Source organism: Palaemon carinicauda, chromosome 4 (assembly GCF_036898095.1).
Source record: "Palaemon carinicauda isolate YSFRI2023 chromosome 4, ASM3689809v2, whole genome shotgun sequence".
NCBI lineage: Eukaryota > Metazoa > Arthropoda > Malacostraca > Decapoda > Palaemonidae > Palaemon > Palaemon carinicauda.
In genome coordinates, this window is record NC_090728.1 from 164,403,940 (window position 1) to 164,422,031 (window position 18,092).

The 18,092-nt window shown below is 42.9% G+C and overlaps 1 protein-coding gene across 1 annotated transcript in view; it reads right to left on the reverse strand.

The window, feature by feature from the left end:
* The window catches only part of ida (anaphase promoting complex subunit 5 ida), a 102,770-nt gene that overhangs the window by 48,808 nt on the left and 35,870 nt on the right, over positions 1 to 18,092 (reverse strand). The window contains exons 8-11 of the mRNA XM_068372638.1: positions 11,860 to 12,034; positions 10,694 to 10,875; positions 8,042 to 8,156; positions 7,642 to 7,770 (exon numbers count right to left, since the gene is read on the reverse strand). Coding sequence (XP_068228739.1) covers positions 7,642 to 7,770; positions 8,042 to 8,156; positions 10,694 to 10,875; positions 11,860 to 12,034 — 601 coding nt within the window. The remainder of the gene's footprint in view (positions 1 to 7,641; positions 7,771 to 8,041; positions 8,157 to 10,693; positions 10,876 to 11,859; positions 12,035 to 18,092) is intronic.

Here is an 18,092-nt window from a genome sequence, read left to right on the forward strand (position 1 = left end):
GTGCTAAGTATTTTGTATTTCATTTTAGCAGTTATTCAAAATAACAAACATAAAATAAATAAGTACCTGGTAAGGAAGTCGACTTGAACAATTACTCTGCCTTTTTAAGTATGTCTTCCTTACTGAGCCTCGCGATCCTCATAGGATGCTGAGCGACTCCTAGGAGCTGAAGTATGAAGGGTTGCAACCCATACTAAAGGACCTCATCAAAACCTCTAATCTAGGCGCTTCTCAAGAAATGACTTTGACCACCCGCCAAATCAAGTAGGATGCGAAAGGCTTCTTAGCCTTCCGGACAACCCAAAAACAATAATAAAACATTTCAAGAGAAAGATTAAAAAAGGTTATGGAATTAGGGAATTGTAGTGGTTGAGCCCTCACCCACTACTGCACTCGTTGCTACGAATGGTCCCAGAGTGTAGCAGTTCTCGTAAAGAGACTGGACATTCTTAAGATAAAAAGACGCGAACACTGATTTGCTTTTCCAATAGGTTGCGTCGAATATACTTTGCAGAGATCTATTTTGTTTAAAGGCCACGGAAGTTGCGACAGCTCTAACTTCGTGTGTCCTTACCTTCAGCAAAGCTTGGTCTTCCTCATTCAGATGGGAATGAGCTTCTCGTATTAACAGTCTGATAAAATAGGATAAAGCATTCTTTGACATAGGCAAAGATGGATTCTTAACTGAACACCATAAAGCTTCAGACGGGCCTCGTAAAGGTTTTTAAATAGAACTTAAGAGCTCTTACAGGACATAAGACTCTTTCTAGTTCATTTCCAACCATACGATAAGTTTGGAATATCGAACGATATTGGTCAAGGCCGAGAAGGCAGCTCGTGTTTGGCTAGAAAACCAAGTTGTAGAACATGTAGCCGTTTCGGATGAGAATCCGATGTTCTTGCTGAAGGCATGAATCTCACTGACTCTTTTAGCTGTGGCTAAGCATATCAGGAAAAGAGTCTTAAAGGTGAGATCTTTCAGGGAGGCTGATTGTAGTGGTTCGAACCTGTCTGACATAAGGAATCTTAGTACCACGTCTAAATTCCAACCAGGTGTAACCAAACGACGCTCCTTCGTGGTCTCAAAAGACTTAAGGAGGTCCTGTAGATCTTTATTGTTGGAAAGATCTAAGCCTCTGTGACGGAAGACTGATGCCAACATGCTTCTGTAACCCTTGATAGTGGGAGCTGAAAGAGATCGTTCTTTCCTCAGATATAAGAGAAAGTCAGCTATTTGAGTTACAGAGGTACTGGTCGAGGATACGGATACTGACTTGCACCAGTTTCGGAAGATTTCCCACTTCGATTGGTAGACTCTAAGGGTGGATGTTCTCCTTGCTCTAGCAATCGCTCTGGTTGCCTCCTTCGAAAAGCCTCTAGCTCTCGAGAGTCTTTCGATAGTCTGAAGGCAGTCAGACGAAGAGCGTGGAGGCCTTGGTGTACCTTCTTTACGCGTGGCTGACGTAGAAGGTCCACCCTTAGGGGAAGTGTTCTAGGAACGTCTACTAGCCATCGAAGTACCTCGGTGAGCCATTCTCTCGCGGGCCAGAGGGAAGCAACTAGCGTCAACCTTGTCCCTTCGTGAGAGGCGAACTTCTGCAGTACCTTGTTGACAATCTTGAACGGAGGGAATGCATATAGATCTAGATGTGACCAATCTAGTAGAAAGGCATCTATATGAACTGCTGCTGGATCCGGGATTGGTGAGCAAAATATTGGGAGCCTCTTGGTCATCGAGGTTGCGAAGAGATCTATGGTTGGCTGGCCCCAGGTGGCCCAAAGTCTCTTGCATACATCCTTGTGGAGGGTCCATTCTGTTGGAATTATTTGTCCCTTCCGACTGAGACAATCTGCCATGACATTCAAGTTGCCTTGGATGAACCTCGTTACTAGTGAAATGTCTAGACGTTTTGACCAGGTGAGGAGGTCCCTTGCGATCTCGTACCATGTCAGAGAGTAGGTCCCTCCTTGCTTGGAGATGTACGCCAAAGCCGTGGTGTTGTCCGAGTTCACCTCCACCACTTTGCCTTGAAGGAGAGACCTGAAGCTTTTCCAGGTCAGACGTACTGCCAGTAGCTTCTTGCAGTTGAAATGCATTGTCCTTTGACTCGAGTTCCATAATCCCGAGCATTCCCTACCGTCTAATGTCGCACCCCAGCCTACGTCCGATGCGTCCGAGAAGAGAACGTGGTTGGGAGTCTGAACAGTCAGGGGAAGACCCTCTCTAAGGTTGATATAGTCCTTTCACCAAGTCAGACCAGACTTTATCTTTCCGGAAACCGGGATCAAGACCGCTTCTAGCGTCTTGTCCTTTTTCCAGTGAAAAGCTAGATGGTATAGAAGAGGACGGAGGTGTAGTCTTCCTAGTGACACAAATTGATCCACGGATGACAGTGTCCCTACCAGACTCATCCACAGCCTGACTGGGCAGCGTTCCTTCTTCAGCATCTTCTGGATGGATAGCAGGGCTGGGGGTTGATCGTCTTGTTCAGCAACGTCCTCATCAGAGGGTTCCTCATCCGAAACTGATGAGGAAACGGCAACGGAGTGGGCAACGTCTGACTCGCTGAATCCGGTCGCACTGGTGGATGCGTGACGGAGCCGGACGCAATATCATGGTACTGCTGCACAGTCTGTGAACTGTCAACAACCATGGGTGCGCGAGGAAGTACAGCGTCAACCCGAAACTGTCTAGACTGTCTGGGTTGTGCAGTCAACACCCTACCGGGTTGCTGAGGTTGACGCACTGCGTCACAACAAGTCACCTCTGCTGGTTGTTGAACGTCTTCCTAGTGACACACTGAACGTCAACAACCACCTCCGAGCGTCGCTTAACGTCAACGTGCGACTGGCAACCCACACTGGGTCGCATCGGTGGAGGAACCACCTCAACTGGCAGACGCGAGTAGGCTACCTCAGCGTCAACAGGGCGCACAACCGACCGGTTGGAAGGTTGTTGGCCAGAAGGTTCTTCTCCGTATTTAAGTCCTCTATCAAGGACACAAGCTTGGACTGCATGTCTTGCAGCAAAGCCCATTTAGGGTCTACGGGAGCAGGTGTGGCAACAGACGGGGATAGCGACTGAGGCGGAACCATTTACCATCCCTGGAAGCCTTGTTATGTGTGACATAATAGTACAGCAAAACTTCAAAGGCTCGACAAAAGTTGAGAAGTTGACCTGTAAACAACTTGGAGCGTCTCCTGGCTAGGCGCCAGGGCGAGTCTACCAGAATTGAGAAGTCTACCTGGGCAGAGGCATGAACTCCCAAGCCGAGAACTTCTCTCGTGTCCTATCAGACTCTCGCTCTATAAGCCAGTTTAAAAGAAGGGAAATCAAAGGCTGTATCCCTAAAACTCCTCCTGGTGCAAAAACCAGTCGCCTAGCCAACGTAACGCTCTCTAGGAGAGCGAGAGAGCACTAGCTTAACAACAACGGCTTCGAAGTAGCTAGGCCTAGTGTAAGTTCTGACGTTAGGCGAACGAGGAGCAGCAGTTACAAGATCCGGACGAAGATCCTTAAAAAATCATCATGATTTAATTAAAGTCCATAGGAGGCTAAGCAGCTTAAGGCTCCTCTCCAAATGACAGAGTCCTCAAAGGAATATCAGTAGGAGGGAGACCAGCACTTTCTCATCTACAGGAACCTTGTCCGAGAAAAGCTAGGTTATCTCAGTGAGGGTCTCACTGGTGCATTAGCAGCAGCTGCGGGCGAGTAGCGGTAACCACAGTGGGTAGCGGAGGTTGAAGCACAGCGTCAAAACAAAGCAACTTAACTCCACCCTCCTGTTGTTGTGGTAACTCGCGAACGTCAACGGAGGGTAGCGTGCGTCTGTGAACGTCAACATGCGGCTGGCAGGGTACACTGCGCATGGGTGGTGGAACTCTCACAGGCGGAGTGCGGGGGCAGGTAGCGTCAGCGTCTACTGTACGCACAACCGTGGTTGGTTGTAGGCTAACGGGTGCAGCGTCAACCTTCTCCGCACGATACTCCTGCATAAAAGATGCTAACTGTGTCTGCATAGACTGTAGCAAAGACCACTTAGGGTCTACAGCAGCAGGTGCGGCAACAGACGGTGTTACTGCCTGTTGCGGTACCGCTTTGCCTCTCTTAGGAGGTGTGCAGTCATCGGAAGACTGCAGCGAGTCCGAACTGACCCAGTGGCTACACCTGGGCCGTTGGACTTGCGCGGAAGGGACCGACTTGCGCTTAATAAGCTGCGAGACCTTGGTCCAAGGATTCTTACGAGAAACCTCTTCCGCAGACGAGAAGTAAATGGGCTCTCTCGTCTTTGTGTGGGTGGGGCGATCTTGGGTAGATACGCCCGAAACCACGGAGGGAAAACGTCTGTTCGTTGATCAAGGCCTGACGAACCCATAAGTCGTTCGACATTACTTCTCCCCTGGGCTTGGGAGCTTGCAAGAGGTCCCGGACTAGGTGAACGACAGGCACGAACAGACGAACCCTCGGACGCAACACTGTAACACTTTGCGCATATCACTTTATCACTTCGATTTTCTGTTTTGCACTTATTTCACTGAAATCGAAACTTTTACTGATTTCTACCTGAAACACGCAATCCTACCCTTCATTAAAAGGTAGTAATTGCGAAAACAGTCGTATAATGCAACAGAAAACATATATAAAGATAAAGAATTCAGTGGCTGGGAAAGAGACTAAACACTAGTTCAAATAAACTACGTTTACAATCTCTCACCGCACATAGCCTGGGGACAAGAATAAAACCCTAGAAACGTTTTACCTTCTTCCCCGTACAGCGACTAGGGAGGAGAGTAACACGAGAACAACGTTACCCGCTTGAACGGAACGTTTTCTCTCCTCTCTCTCCCTCCGTCTCTATCTCTCTCTCTCTTTCTCTCTTGATTTCGCACCTGAGAGAAGAGCCCAATTATATATCGTCAAAACATGTTATTTGGCTAAAGGAAAAAACTGAAAGGTTTTTCAAATAAAAAGTTCCTTTAATTTAGAATTTAAACCATTTAAGCTAAGAAAGAATGAACAAAACGTCAGAATCGGTTTACTCTTACTGCAAAGTGAAACCGTGATACACTCTCTCTCTATCGTAACGATAGAGCGCATGTTGAACGTCCTGAACGTCAACAACTGCGTAGTCTAAAAAACTAAACGTTAGTTCATCTTTGAAAACAGTACGAGACTATCAAAGAAATTCTTTCATAAAACATTAAATTTAAAAAGTTTTAAATTCTTTAAAGGCTAAATACGATATAACGGGCTCAACGTTGATTAACTTCGGTTCCAAGTTAGGACCGCCTACTATCAGGAAAGGTCGCATATAAACAAAACATAAAAATCTATTTTTATATGTTTATAATAAATGGAAAGTTAATCGAAGAGGCCTAATAAAGGCGGAGAGATATAAAATATATAGATCTATAACGTGTTAAGCAAAATTACTAAAAACCTAAACACACTTCCGTCTAAGGGAAGGGTCGGCCATTTAAAAGTGAAAGAGAGTCCATACTCTCTTTGTCACCATAATTAAATCTATCCAAAACGAGTTCAAGTTTTGAGATGAAGATAAAACCCCTGCATAGCGAAAGCTCAAAACTGGAATAGTGTACTTCACCAAATAGTTGTGAAAACAAATCCAGTTAGTAACAGCGTATTTAGTAGGTCTTGCCAGTGGCACGACAGAGAGAAAATTGGTTCTGTGTTGACATGGAGTACTTGAGTACCTGCTCGACAGATGGCGCAGTTGATGTACACCCCCACCTGTATAGCGATCGCTGGCGTATTTTGTCCTTAGGTTTTTCTGTCGGACAGCGGAGCTGACAGCTATATGATCACCGGCTAAGTTTAATATTGAAAACATCCTATTCAAAGAATAATTCTATATCAATAAAAGTGTATCCTTATCGATTCAAAATAAAAGAAACAAAGTCATTCTATATCATATTTTTCCTACATACAACGACCAAAGGGGAAACTATTGTTTTGTTTGTTTCATCGGCAATCACAACGAATAAACAAATGCATTTAATATCCAATTGATAATAATAATCATACAGTAATGACACTAAGAGCTTTTAGTAAACAGTATGAAAACTTTGGTAAGTCTATAACTTATTAGTATTTCTGCAATATTCAAAACAATAAAATAATAATAAAAGTTGATAAAATTATTTTGCTTTATTGGCATATCTTCATAATAAATAGAATATTTAATAAATAGACTATTCAATAAATAGACTATTTAAGGAATAATTTAATATAATTCAAATCAGCTTTTATCTATATGAGCCCGAGTAAGGAAATTTAAACACTGTCTGCTGATTCAAGCTGCACTAATGCTATTGAGGATATACACACAAAAAAAAAAAACAGTGTATTATTAACATAATTTCAAAACTTATTCAAACTATCTGTGCTGTTTACAGTACTAAAATCAATTAGTATCATTAGTTATCCCTAGGATGTAGAAATAAGTTTGTTTGTCCGTAGTGATTGGCGATGAAATGTAAACCATTGCTTTTGGGTGTTGTATGAGGGAAAAGCATGATATAGAATAAGCTATATCTAATTCGTTTTGAATTTCTAAGGATACAGTAAGTAAAGCAACATTAGATCTTTATGCATACTGCGTAAGATTTTTCATACTTCTGCCCCCCTTCACATTCATATCTTCTCAGATTGTACCATTCTCTAAGTAGCACTAGGTATACAGTTGATTTTAACAGTATTGCCTTTTCATCATAGGGCTTAACACTACACAGCATTATATAAGTTTTATTCCATTAACGACCAGATTGCGGAATGCTCTTCCTAATCAGGAAGTTGAATCATTGGAATTTAAAAGTTCAAACTTGCAGCGAATGTGTTTATATTGAACAGGCTAAGTCTCTCTTTGAAGTTTATATATTACAGATCTACTTTTTTGTTGTTACTGATTTTAAAATATTTTATATTAATTATCTATTACTTCTCATGTAGTTTACTTTCTATCCTCACTGGGCTATTTTTCAATGTTGAAGCTCATGGGCTTATAGCATCCTGCTTTTCCAACTAGGGTTTAGCTTTGCTAGTAATAATAATATATTTACAATGCAGCTTATTTGACTTCATCCCCATCTAATTGTGGTGACTTATTGGAAACATCCCTGGCTGTTGGACAGAGGTTTGAGATCCGCTCAAGCTCAATAGTTTCTTGTAGTTTCTGCAACCTCACCATCATTGTGAGCTAGGGATGGGGGATTTTTTTTGGAGGGGAGCCTATAGGTCTACCTGCTGTGTCATCAGCAACCATTGTCTGGCCCTCCCTGGTCTTAACTTGATAGAGAGAGGGTTCGGGTACTGATTCTATGTATATATGGTCAGTCTCTAGGGTATTGTCACTGTCCCTTGCTCTGCCATTCATGAGAAATCTTTAACCCTTTAATTGTTGTATTATTCTCAATATCCTTATAACTTAGATAATCAACACCTCAAATTGCAATGAATAATTTTTTATCCAGCACTTATTTTAATTTTCTTTGTCTTTTCACTGTCTTGGCCTTACTATTTTACTTACATATTTTGAATATATGAATAAACAAAATATAGTATGGATAGTCTAATGAAATGTTACCTGGCAATATAATCCTTTCTTTTAGATTTCCACTTACTTGTAAAAGATGAGATGGTGATGCACGTGTGTATGCTAACTGGGCTGCATGATTCAAACGACCCAATGAACTCAGATAACTTAAGGAGAGCTCACTACTTTTTACAATGGATCGTCTCATCAGCTGACTCTGAAAATTAATTGTTTTTATTAAATTTTTGGAATAGTTTTAATATTTCCTTAATATTAGTCATTCACTTTGTGTATGGTTTATACTCCGATGTACAATAGAATTTGAAAATAACATAGCTTACTTACAATAGGGTTTATAATTCCAGTTTAATAAAATAGAAGGAAGCATACAAATTACCCTAAAAAAAAAGTTATGATAACAGTTTACCTTGAAAAACCAATGTATTAATTTTCTAAATAACTACCAAAAAGAATTTACAATACCTAACCTTTTGAGTAGGTGATATCACATATAACCATGATAATGCATGCTGTAAACAAACATGATCACTGCATTCTTGTGCAAGACGAATAGCTTCCTTTAAGATTGCTAATCCAACTTTCCTGAAAAGAAATGAAAATAACAGTAGTGAAAAACTTCTACCACAAATAAGAAAAAAATTAATATGCTGTACTATAATTATAAGTACAGGTATAGTATTAAAATGCTTTCATAATCCCCAATTAAACACAATGATGCCTAAAGAAATATGAAGATCTAATAATGAACTGAAAATGGAAGTAAAATGCGAAGCTTTAAAAATGAACTACCCGTATAGAGAGAGAACCTATTCACAAGATCATTAATTATAAGGGCTATAAAAGGGATTTTGACGAAGGAAAAATCTATTTCTGGGCTCGACCTGTGTCGCTCGGTGAAATGCTCCTCTAGCACCATTTCTAAGGCATAGTTATTGCTGAATATACCAGAGAGAAAAAAAAAAAAAAAAAAAAAAAAAGAGATGCATGGAATGCCAGGAATAAACCTAGCTCGCTCACTCTTTGAATGTCGGTATAGAAAACTGGGGCGTGATTGAACCACGACCATAGATCCCTCACCAATTAGACCTCTCCTTCATCAACATCCCCACCCCTTAACTTCATTCCTCTATCAGCACCTGCTTTGGTCAGACGTGTTTTATTTTGCTCTGTGTTGTTTTGTGTTTTTGAAGATGTCCGACCTTTTAGAGATCCCTGCTCCCAAGTTGAACTATATATAAACTAGGATATCCTATAACACATTAGTTCATTATAAAGATATTTTGAAAAAGTTACGAATACAATACAACTTGTTAATCATATGTACAAAAATTCTTGATACAGTAGCGGGACCTTGTGATAAGCTGATCACGACCAGCGGTAAAAAAAAAAAGACTAACTATTTATTATTAGAATGCTCCCAAAATTAAAAAACGGAATACAAAAAGCTTTAATAAAGCATATGATATCCTATGAACCAAAAACTGAAATAATAACACAATATACAGAAAGAATATAATTGATAAAATATGACCATGAAGATTACTGTATCATGACACAGCAAACTATGGAAACTTCACATTTCAAGTTCAAATAATGCCCAGATCGAGGAAAAAACCTGTCTATAGGACCCTATCCCAGTTACAAGTCAAAGATTCCCTGTATCTACTTTAGGAAGGTTGGAAGGAGTAACTATGTTAACTCCTCTGAGAATAACTAATAAAAATGAAGCCAGGGAGACTAGGTAGGGAATCCTCAACAAAAGGAATTAAAGAGGTCCCCGCATAGGGCACCCTAGAGTGTCTTATAATATAAGCTAAAGACCTTAGCACAACACAAAAAAAAAAAATTGATAAAATTATTTACCGTATCTATTATAAACTATGTCTTTCTTCATTATTCTATGCGCATTCTTACTGGCTAGTATCTCGCCACTTTCATAACCATCAATTTTAACAACTGCCCCTATTCTCTTTTAAATGAATACCAAATATACCTCATTCTTGGATACTGTATCTCTGTTTACATTCCTACCACTGAGCATTTTATTTCTCAACTAATTGCAGTTACATAAACTTTCCAGTGTACTTCACATAATTCAGACTATCACTACTCTGTATCTATTTTTCATTATCATTTCAATAGGACTGCTTTACAACCATAACCAGATTCTCCTCCCCTCTCTATTCCTTATGAAGTACAGTATTTCATGCTTAAATTTGGTATCAAATATCCTTTAATCAATTCATAATATTAATTCTGAGAATGAATCTCATGTTACAAATTTTAACACCATAACAGATTTATAGTAAATATCATATATGAATGGGGATACAAATATCCTAATAAATTTAAAGATTTTTTGTACAGACATGAAGTTATATTAATTTCTAAGAAAATTCTTTTCTGCTTTATAATTTTGTCTTTTGGTATCTAAATTATTATTATTATTATTACTATCCAAGCTATAACCCTAATTAGAAAAGCAAGATGCTATAAACCCGGGGGCTCCAATAGGGAAAAATAGCCCAGTGAGGAAAGGAAATAAGGAAATAAATAACTGAAGAGAACAAATTAACAATAAATCATTCTAAAAAAGTAATGTCAAAAGAGATATGTCATATATAAACTATTAACAACGTCAAAAAAAAATATGTCATATATAAACTATAAAAAGACTCATGTCCGCCTGGTCAACAAAAAAGCATTTGCTCCAACTTTGAACTTTTGAAGTTCTACTGATTCAACAACCCGATTAGGAAGATCATTCCACAACTTGGTAACAGCTGGAATAAAACTTCTGGAGTACTGCATAGTATTGAGTCTTATGATGGAGAAGGCCTGGCTATTAGAATTAACTGCCTGCCTAGTATTACGAACAGGATAGAATTGTCCAGGGAGATCTGAATGTAAAGGATGGTCAGTTATGAAAAATCTTATGCAACATGCATAATGAACTAATTGAACGACGGTGCCAGAGAAAATAAATACCCTATATATGCTATTCAGCAGCAAAATATACAGTAATCATAAAAAAAGGAAATAATTTCAGTATCTCTTATAATTCAAATTCTTGTGATCATGACTATTCTATTCAAACTCTTGGATAAATATGAACTTACTTGTGTCCAAACTGTGCATGGAGAGCAGCTAAATTTAAAGCTGCATACCTAAAGCCTCGGCCCTGATCTTCCAAACGGCTACTGTCTCGATTCATTAACTGACTGTCATAGGCATGAAGAAGACTATGTACAGCACCAGAGAATTCTTTTGCACGAATACAATTCAAGTAGCTCAGATAATGCTGAAAGCAGAAAAAGCATTGAATGTTATCTTAAAAAAATTACAAATTAATTTTCAATAATTTCCATTCCTCGTCATACTGTATGTGGCTAAACTAATATGATATAGTTTATGATGGTTGGGTTGTACATAGAGTTTTAATGCACAACTAGTGAAACAATTTGATAATATTCTACACATTCTGCTATGTTTGAGAAAAGTTAGTCTCTGGATAGATATGTTCTACTCCTTCGATGGAAGAACAGAAGTGTAAGGGATAAATATTTAGATTTATTAGACTGGATTTAGGATAAAAGAATAACCACTAGGGGATACCTTTCAGTGCATAGGTGCAACTGGAGGAAAACCATGCAGTTGCACTATGAAATCATAGTTAAGAGAGATTTGCACGTTTGTCTACTCATCTAGATGACAATATATAGTATTGCACACGGGTTTAACCCATTAAAACACTAGCCATACATTTTCTATAAATGGGCCTAAGTTCTCACATTCTGAATATCTACATTGTAAGTCACATTTGTTGTCCACAACTAGTGACAAATGGAAAGATGATCTTTATTCTCTAGTTACCGCTTATTTGAATATTTAAATTAATTTTGAAACCAGTAGAATACATCCTTGATTAAGTTTAAGCGAACTAAAATAAAACTATGCAATTACTCAATCTTGGAAAAGCTAAGAGTGAAAGAAAGACAATCCAGACACTTCCTTATCGACATGTATACTATAGGCTTACCCATGCCACACTATTTGCCATACTCCTTATAATCAGCAATAGCAGAATATAAGACCAAGGCAAATGGATTAAGGGAGAATCCAAATTTTAATTTTCTTTAATGACTTATGTCACCCCAAGCAAGATTCAAAGAGAAAGCCAGATGAATCTCAGGTGAGCCTTGTTGAAATAATGTTACTGATATAAATTCTGACCCATTGAGACTTTCACTTTAAAAGTTTAGAAAAAAAAAAAAACTCTACTTACAGCTTCTGCTAAGTCAGGATTATGTTGAACCAACTGTCGAATCTTTTCTTGAAGCTTTGGTGGTGAAAGAGCAGCAGTCTCATTAATCTGCAATAGTGTTGCTTGCCGACTAATGAATAGCTCAGCTTGTTGGCGCGTGCTGTGATTTGAATGTCCAGCACTACTATCAGCATCCCTGGAATTTGAAAAGTAAGAGAACTAGTTTTCACAGATGATATTATCAGAAAAAAATAACTTGTAGACCTGTTCTGGGAAGAGAGCAGTAATATGATAAGCTGCATTACAGTATTTATTACAGCACATAAAAATTGATCATGAATGCTAGTCCTGTAAACTGAAGCCTTCGCTATAGAAGAATCTAAAACATGAACCCATCATTTCTACACCAAATTGGGAGGCAAACAAAAAGAATCATAGCTTGTTTAGAAGAATTTGAATCCCAACTGTGTTTAGAAATATAAAAAACAGCTGCTGTTAAATCTCTACCAATAGATAGATTATCCAAAAAGCTATTTAATGTAGAATATGTCAAGTTAATACAGTAGTAGCAAGTGAAGTTGTTACATTACTAAATTATATATAATTAATGGAATCAAAAACAGTCTATTTCATAAAAATAAAAAAAGATTGTTCCATAAAAGCTGTATGCTGCTGCACCTTAAGCCTATTAATTTCATTCCTAACACCTGACTTCTCACTTGACATTTGAACACATCTCTACCTCACTACCAACTTCTCCACGAGTCTAAAGTCTAGACAAATGGAGAAAACCTACTAAAAAATAAGAACAAAGCAAATTCATGAGGTAAAGGCAAGCTGAAGAGACCAGGATGTTGCTTCTACACTAACAAAAATAATATGACGTACTTGTGTTAGCCATGCTATCAGGAGCTGATATTCCTCCAGATAGATGTCGTTCTATGGCAGGTAGCCACCAGTAGGGATCATTCCCTTGACTCTCAGGTGAGATTCATCAAAATAACAGCAATAGTGATAAGCCAAGCAAGTGCTGACATAATTGCACCACAGCCTTCACTTTACTGGCATCAGACTCATTTTTTCATATACAGTAACATAGTCCACACTTACTCAATCATCGATAGTAAATAAACACTTACTCAACTTCTCAACAAAACATAAATCATTTAAGTAATTTATATTTTCCTTAGCCGTATAAACCTGAATCCTTAAATTAGAAAGATAGATTCAAAACGAGCTGGAGTTGGTCATTAAAGTTGGATAATGAGCTGTTACCCAGCTGGTGGGGGTACGGGGCAAGTAGTCTAGCCTGTTTCCAGCCAGAGAGATTTCACTTCTGACCTTTCAGCCTAGGAATGAGAGGAAAAATGGATTAAAGGACTCACATTTGTATGGTTAGGAAAAATACAAATAACTCAAGAATTTGTGATGTGTTCCTACGCAGCATACAAACCCTCATCCTTTGATTAGGAAGACTCACTGCTTGGTGGGTTGGAAGTCCCCTTAGAACCTAAAGTGGATTTTGCAGAAGCAAAGCGATGACCCAAGCATCCTCCTACCCGACTTTCATATGGACGAAAGGCTGATAGGACCTGGGCTGTACATGCAAGCATGTACCCATTCAAACTAAAGCATGTACCCATTCAAACTAGAGCTCCCTATCCCCAGGTCAGTTAAAAATATATACCTTGTATGATGATTAATGGGTTGGTATAAGATCCACCATCCACCACATGGTACGGGAAGATGAGAGAAATGACAAATTCGAAGATAATTTGTATTTTTCCTAACCATACAAACCTTAGCTATTTACAAAGGGTTTACTTTTAGCGCAGCTGAAATGACGAGCCAATAGTTTTAACGAGGGTTAATTACCCCCGCGCTAGTTAGCGGGGGGTGGGGAAGGGTAGCTTGCTACCCCTCCCCCCTCCACACACAGGTGACTTGCTTCACTTCACTTAGAGGTAGGACTTGACTTGGGGGTCAGGGATGGCGGGCACATATGTGTAAATAGGTAAGGTTTGTATGGTTAGGAAAAATACAAATTATCTTCGAATTTGTCATTTGTTCCGTAACCGAAATACAAACCACGCTATTTACAAAGGGTGACTTACCCCTTAGGAAGGGTGGAAAGTCCCCAGCCTTACTGACTTCGGCTTGCCCGGGGGCTCGATCCCTCAGTGAGCAGCACTAGAGAGAGGGAGCCCCTGTACCTCACAAGTTCCTAGCATCGCTAGGAATGAGTGGCCTACATAAGCAGTGTGAGGAGGAGAGTGTGACTCGTCCTATGAAGTTGACCTTGAGACCTTCAGATAGGAATTCTAGGATAGGACGTTCCCCATACCACCTCGTCAGGGTATGGGAGACGCAACAGTATTAAGCTTAATACTAGGAGCACAAAGAAGCATGGGTTACCTGCAGAGGTCGAGGTCAGCTATGCGAGGACCAGGATGCTGCTTCCCCAAGAGAGGGGAGAATGAAGAAAGAAGTAAGGGTCAGACATACGCTTTCATTCACGCAGACTAAGACCGGGTAACAACGCCCTCAACCTACTGCTACTTGTCCAAAAAGGAGCCTGAGGTTAGACCAGCTGTTGTGCAGCCACCAAAGGGCCGATAGAAAACGTATCGAGGCTCCTGTGGGTCACGTCTTGCAGGTAGTGGGCTGTGAAGGTCGTTTGACGCTTCCAGACCCCAGCTTGAAGTACCTGCGTCACAGAGAAGTTTCTCTTGAAGGCCAGGGATGTAGCAATACCCCTGACATCGTGGGCCCGAGGGCGACGTGACGGAGGAGGGTCAGGATTCAGGGCATGGTAGATAACCCTTTGAATCCAAGCTGAGATGGTGTTCCTGGTGACCCTCCTCTTTGTCCTGCCTTTGCTCACAAACAAAGCTCGCACATGAGGACGGACTGCAGCCGTTCTCTTCAAGTAGTGCCTCAGACACCTCACTAGACATAGTAGCAGCTGGTCTGGGTCGTTTGTTACAGAACGGAGACTCGCGATCCTGAAAGAGTCGAACCGAGGATCCAGCACTCCAGGATTCTGAGTCTTGGCCATAAACTCAGGGACGAACCTGAACGTTACCTCCCCCCATCCCCTTGAATGGGCGATGTCGTACGAGAGACCATGAAGTTCACTAACTCGCTTGGCCGAAGCCAAGGCGAGTAGGAAAGCCGTCTTCCAAGACAGGTGGCGATCGGAGGCCTGGCGTAATGACTCGAAGGGAGGTCTCTTAAGAGACCTGAGGACTCGAACCACGTTCCAAGGAGGGGGTCTCACTTCCGACTGGGGGCAGGTAAGCTCATAGCTACGTATGAGTAAAGAGAGTTCTAGCAATGAAGAAATATCCACGCCCTTCAATCTGAAGGCCAAGCTTAAGGCTGAGCGATAGCCTTTCACTGCCGAGACAGAAAGGCGCATTTCTTCTCGCAGATACACGAGGAAGTCCGCTATTGCTGGAATAGTGGCATCGAGTGGAGAGATACCCCTTCCACGACACCAACCACAAAAGACTCTCCACTTTGCTTGGTAGACTCCCTCAGAGGACCTTCGCAGGTGCCGAGACATTCTCTCCGCAACCTGTTGCGAAAAGCCTCTCTCCGCGAGGAGACGCTGGATAGTCTCCAGGCGTGAAGCCGAAGCGAGGCTACGGCCCTGTGAGGGGCGCCGGAGTGGGGTTGTCTGAGAAGCTCGTGTCGTGGAGGAAGCTCCCTTGGGAGTTCCGTCAGGAGTTGCAGAAGGTCCGGAAATCATTCCGCGTGATGCCATAGCGGAGCTACCAGAGTCATGGAACAGTTGACCGATAGTCTGGTCCTGTTGAGCACCCTTCTCATCAGACAGAATGGTGGGAAGGCGTACACGTCGATGTTGTCCCACCGTTGCTGGAAAGCATCTTGCCAGAGTGCCTTGGGGTCCGGGACTGGTGAGCAGTACAGGGGCAGCTTGAAGTTCAAGGCTGTCGCGAACAAGTCCACAGTCGGGGAACCCCACAAAGTCAGGACTTTGTTGGCTATCTGAGGATCCAAAGACCACTCGGTACTCACTATCTGCGAAGCCCTGCTCAGACTGTCGGCGAGCACATTCCTCTTGCCAGGAATGAAGCGAGCTGATAGTGTTATCGAGTGGGTTTCGGTCCACCTCAGAGTCTCTACTGCAAGACGGGATAGCTGTTGCGAAAAAGTGCCTCCCTGCTTGTTGATATAAGCCACTACCGTGGTGTTGTCGCTCATCACCACCACGGAGTGACCCGCCAGGGACCGTTGGAACTACTGAAGAGCCAGAAAGACGGCCTTCAATTCTAGCAGGTTGATGTGTAGGCACTTTTCTGATTCTGACCAAAGGCCTGAGGCCCTCTGGTTCAGAACGTGCGCCCCCCACCCTTCTTTTGACGCGTCCGAAAACAGAGTCAATTCCGGGGGGAGGACGAGAAGACTCACTCCCTTCCGCAGGTTCTCGTCAGCCAGCCACCACCGCAAGTCCGTCTGTTCCAGAGACCCCATTGGGATCAGAATGTCCGGGGAATCGGATCCTTGAATCCACCAGGACTTGAGCCGCCATTGAGGGGATCTCATCCTGAGGCGGCTGTTTGGAACTAGACGGGCCAGGGAGGATAGGTGGCCTAAGAGACGCAACCATGATTGGGCGGGGAGTTCTTTTCGCCTGAGGAAAGGTTCCGCCACCCTCCTCAGCCTTGCTATCCGGTCGTCTGATGGAAAGGCTTTGTGGAGATTGGTGTCTATTAGCATGCCTAGATAAACCAGTCGTTGGGACGGCTGCAGAGAGGACTTCTTGAGGTTTACAGTACCACGATCCCCAGATCCTGGCAAAGATCCAGAAGCCTGTCTCGGTGCCGAAGAAGGTTCGACTCCGAGTCTGCTAGGATCAGCCAATCGTCCAGGTAACGAAGGAGACGAATGCCGTTCCTGTGCGCCCAAGATGAAATCAGGGTGAACACTCTGGTGAACACCTGAGGAGCTGTGGAGAGACCGAAACACAGCACCTTGAACTGGTAGATCTTGTTGTCTAGGCAGAATCTCAGGTACTTCCTGGAAGACGGATGGATTGGGATCTGGAAGTACGCGTCCTTTAGATCCAGTGTACACATGAAGTCTTGTGGTCTCACCGCAAGTCTGACCGTGTCTGCTGTCTCCATGCTGAACCGGGTTTGTTTGACAAACCTGTTCAGAGCTGAGAGATCGACGACGGGTCTCCAGCCTCCAGTAGCCTTCTTTACAAGAAAGAGTCGACTGAAGAAGGCTGGGGAGCCGTCCACGACCTCTTGGAGAGCACCCTTCTCGAGCATGGTCTCGACTTCGGCCTGAAGGGCCAGCCCCTTTGCCGATCCCGTGGCATAGGAGCTCAACGACACTGGATTCGCTGTCAGGGGAGGTTGAGATGTTGTGAACGGGACGCGATAACCTTGGCCGATCACTGAGACCGTCCAAGCATCGGCCCCGTGTTGCTGCCACCTGCAGACGCAACGCTGAAGGCATCCCCCCACAGGTGGACATGCAGGGGGGCTGCCACCCCTAGGAGTCTTGCCTCCCCTGGAGGACTTACCGCCCCTCTTGACCTTGGCTGGAAAGGGCTGGGGCTTAGACACCACTTTCTTAGCTGCCGGTGCCTGTTTGGGAGCCTTACGAGGCTGTTGCTGCTGTTGTGGCGGGGCTGGAGGCTTATAGGGCCGAGTTGTAAGGGCCCTGTGGAGGAGGGAGCCCGTGCTGGATTTCCTCCACCTCTCAGCCGTTCGCTCCATGTCTTGAGGCTCAAACAAGCTCTCCCCCAGAAGGGAAGCATGTCGGAGCCTACACACATCCACGGTGGGGACCTTCGGATGGAATCTCTCGGACACAGCATCGCGACGCTTCAACACCGAGTTGGCCCACAGGGTGGTAACCTGGTGCGCCAAAAACTCGATGGAGCGGGTGCCCGAGAGCAAGAAGGTCTCTAGGGCCTTCCTATTGGTCTCCTTGGACAAGTCCTCCGATCGCAATAGGATGCCCAGAGATCCTAGCCAGAAGTCCAGCCACGAAGTGGCCTGCATGGCACACTTAGCGACCTTCTCGTGGTTAAGGATCTCTGCCGCCGAGAACGACACCTGCCGGGCAGAGAGTTTCTCAAGGAGAACTCCCTTCGCCAGCTCCTCCACAGAGTGATGGAGAGGAAGAGCGAGGTTGTGCTCACCCAGGATCTCGAAATACCTCCTCTGCTGGAGGCGAGGAGGAGGGATGAGCTTGTTCCCGGCAGTGGAACG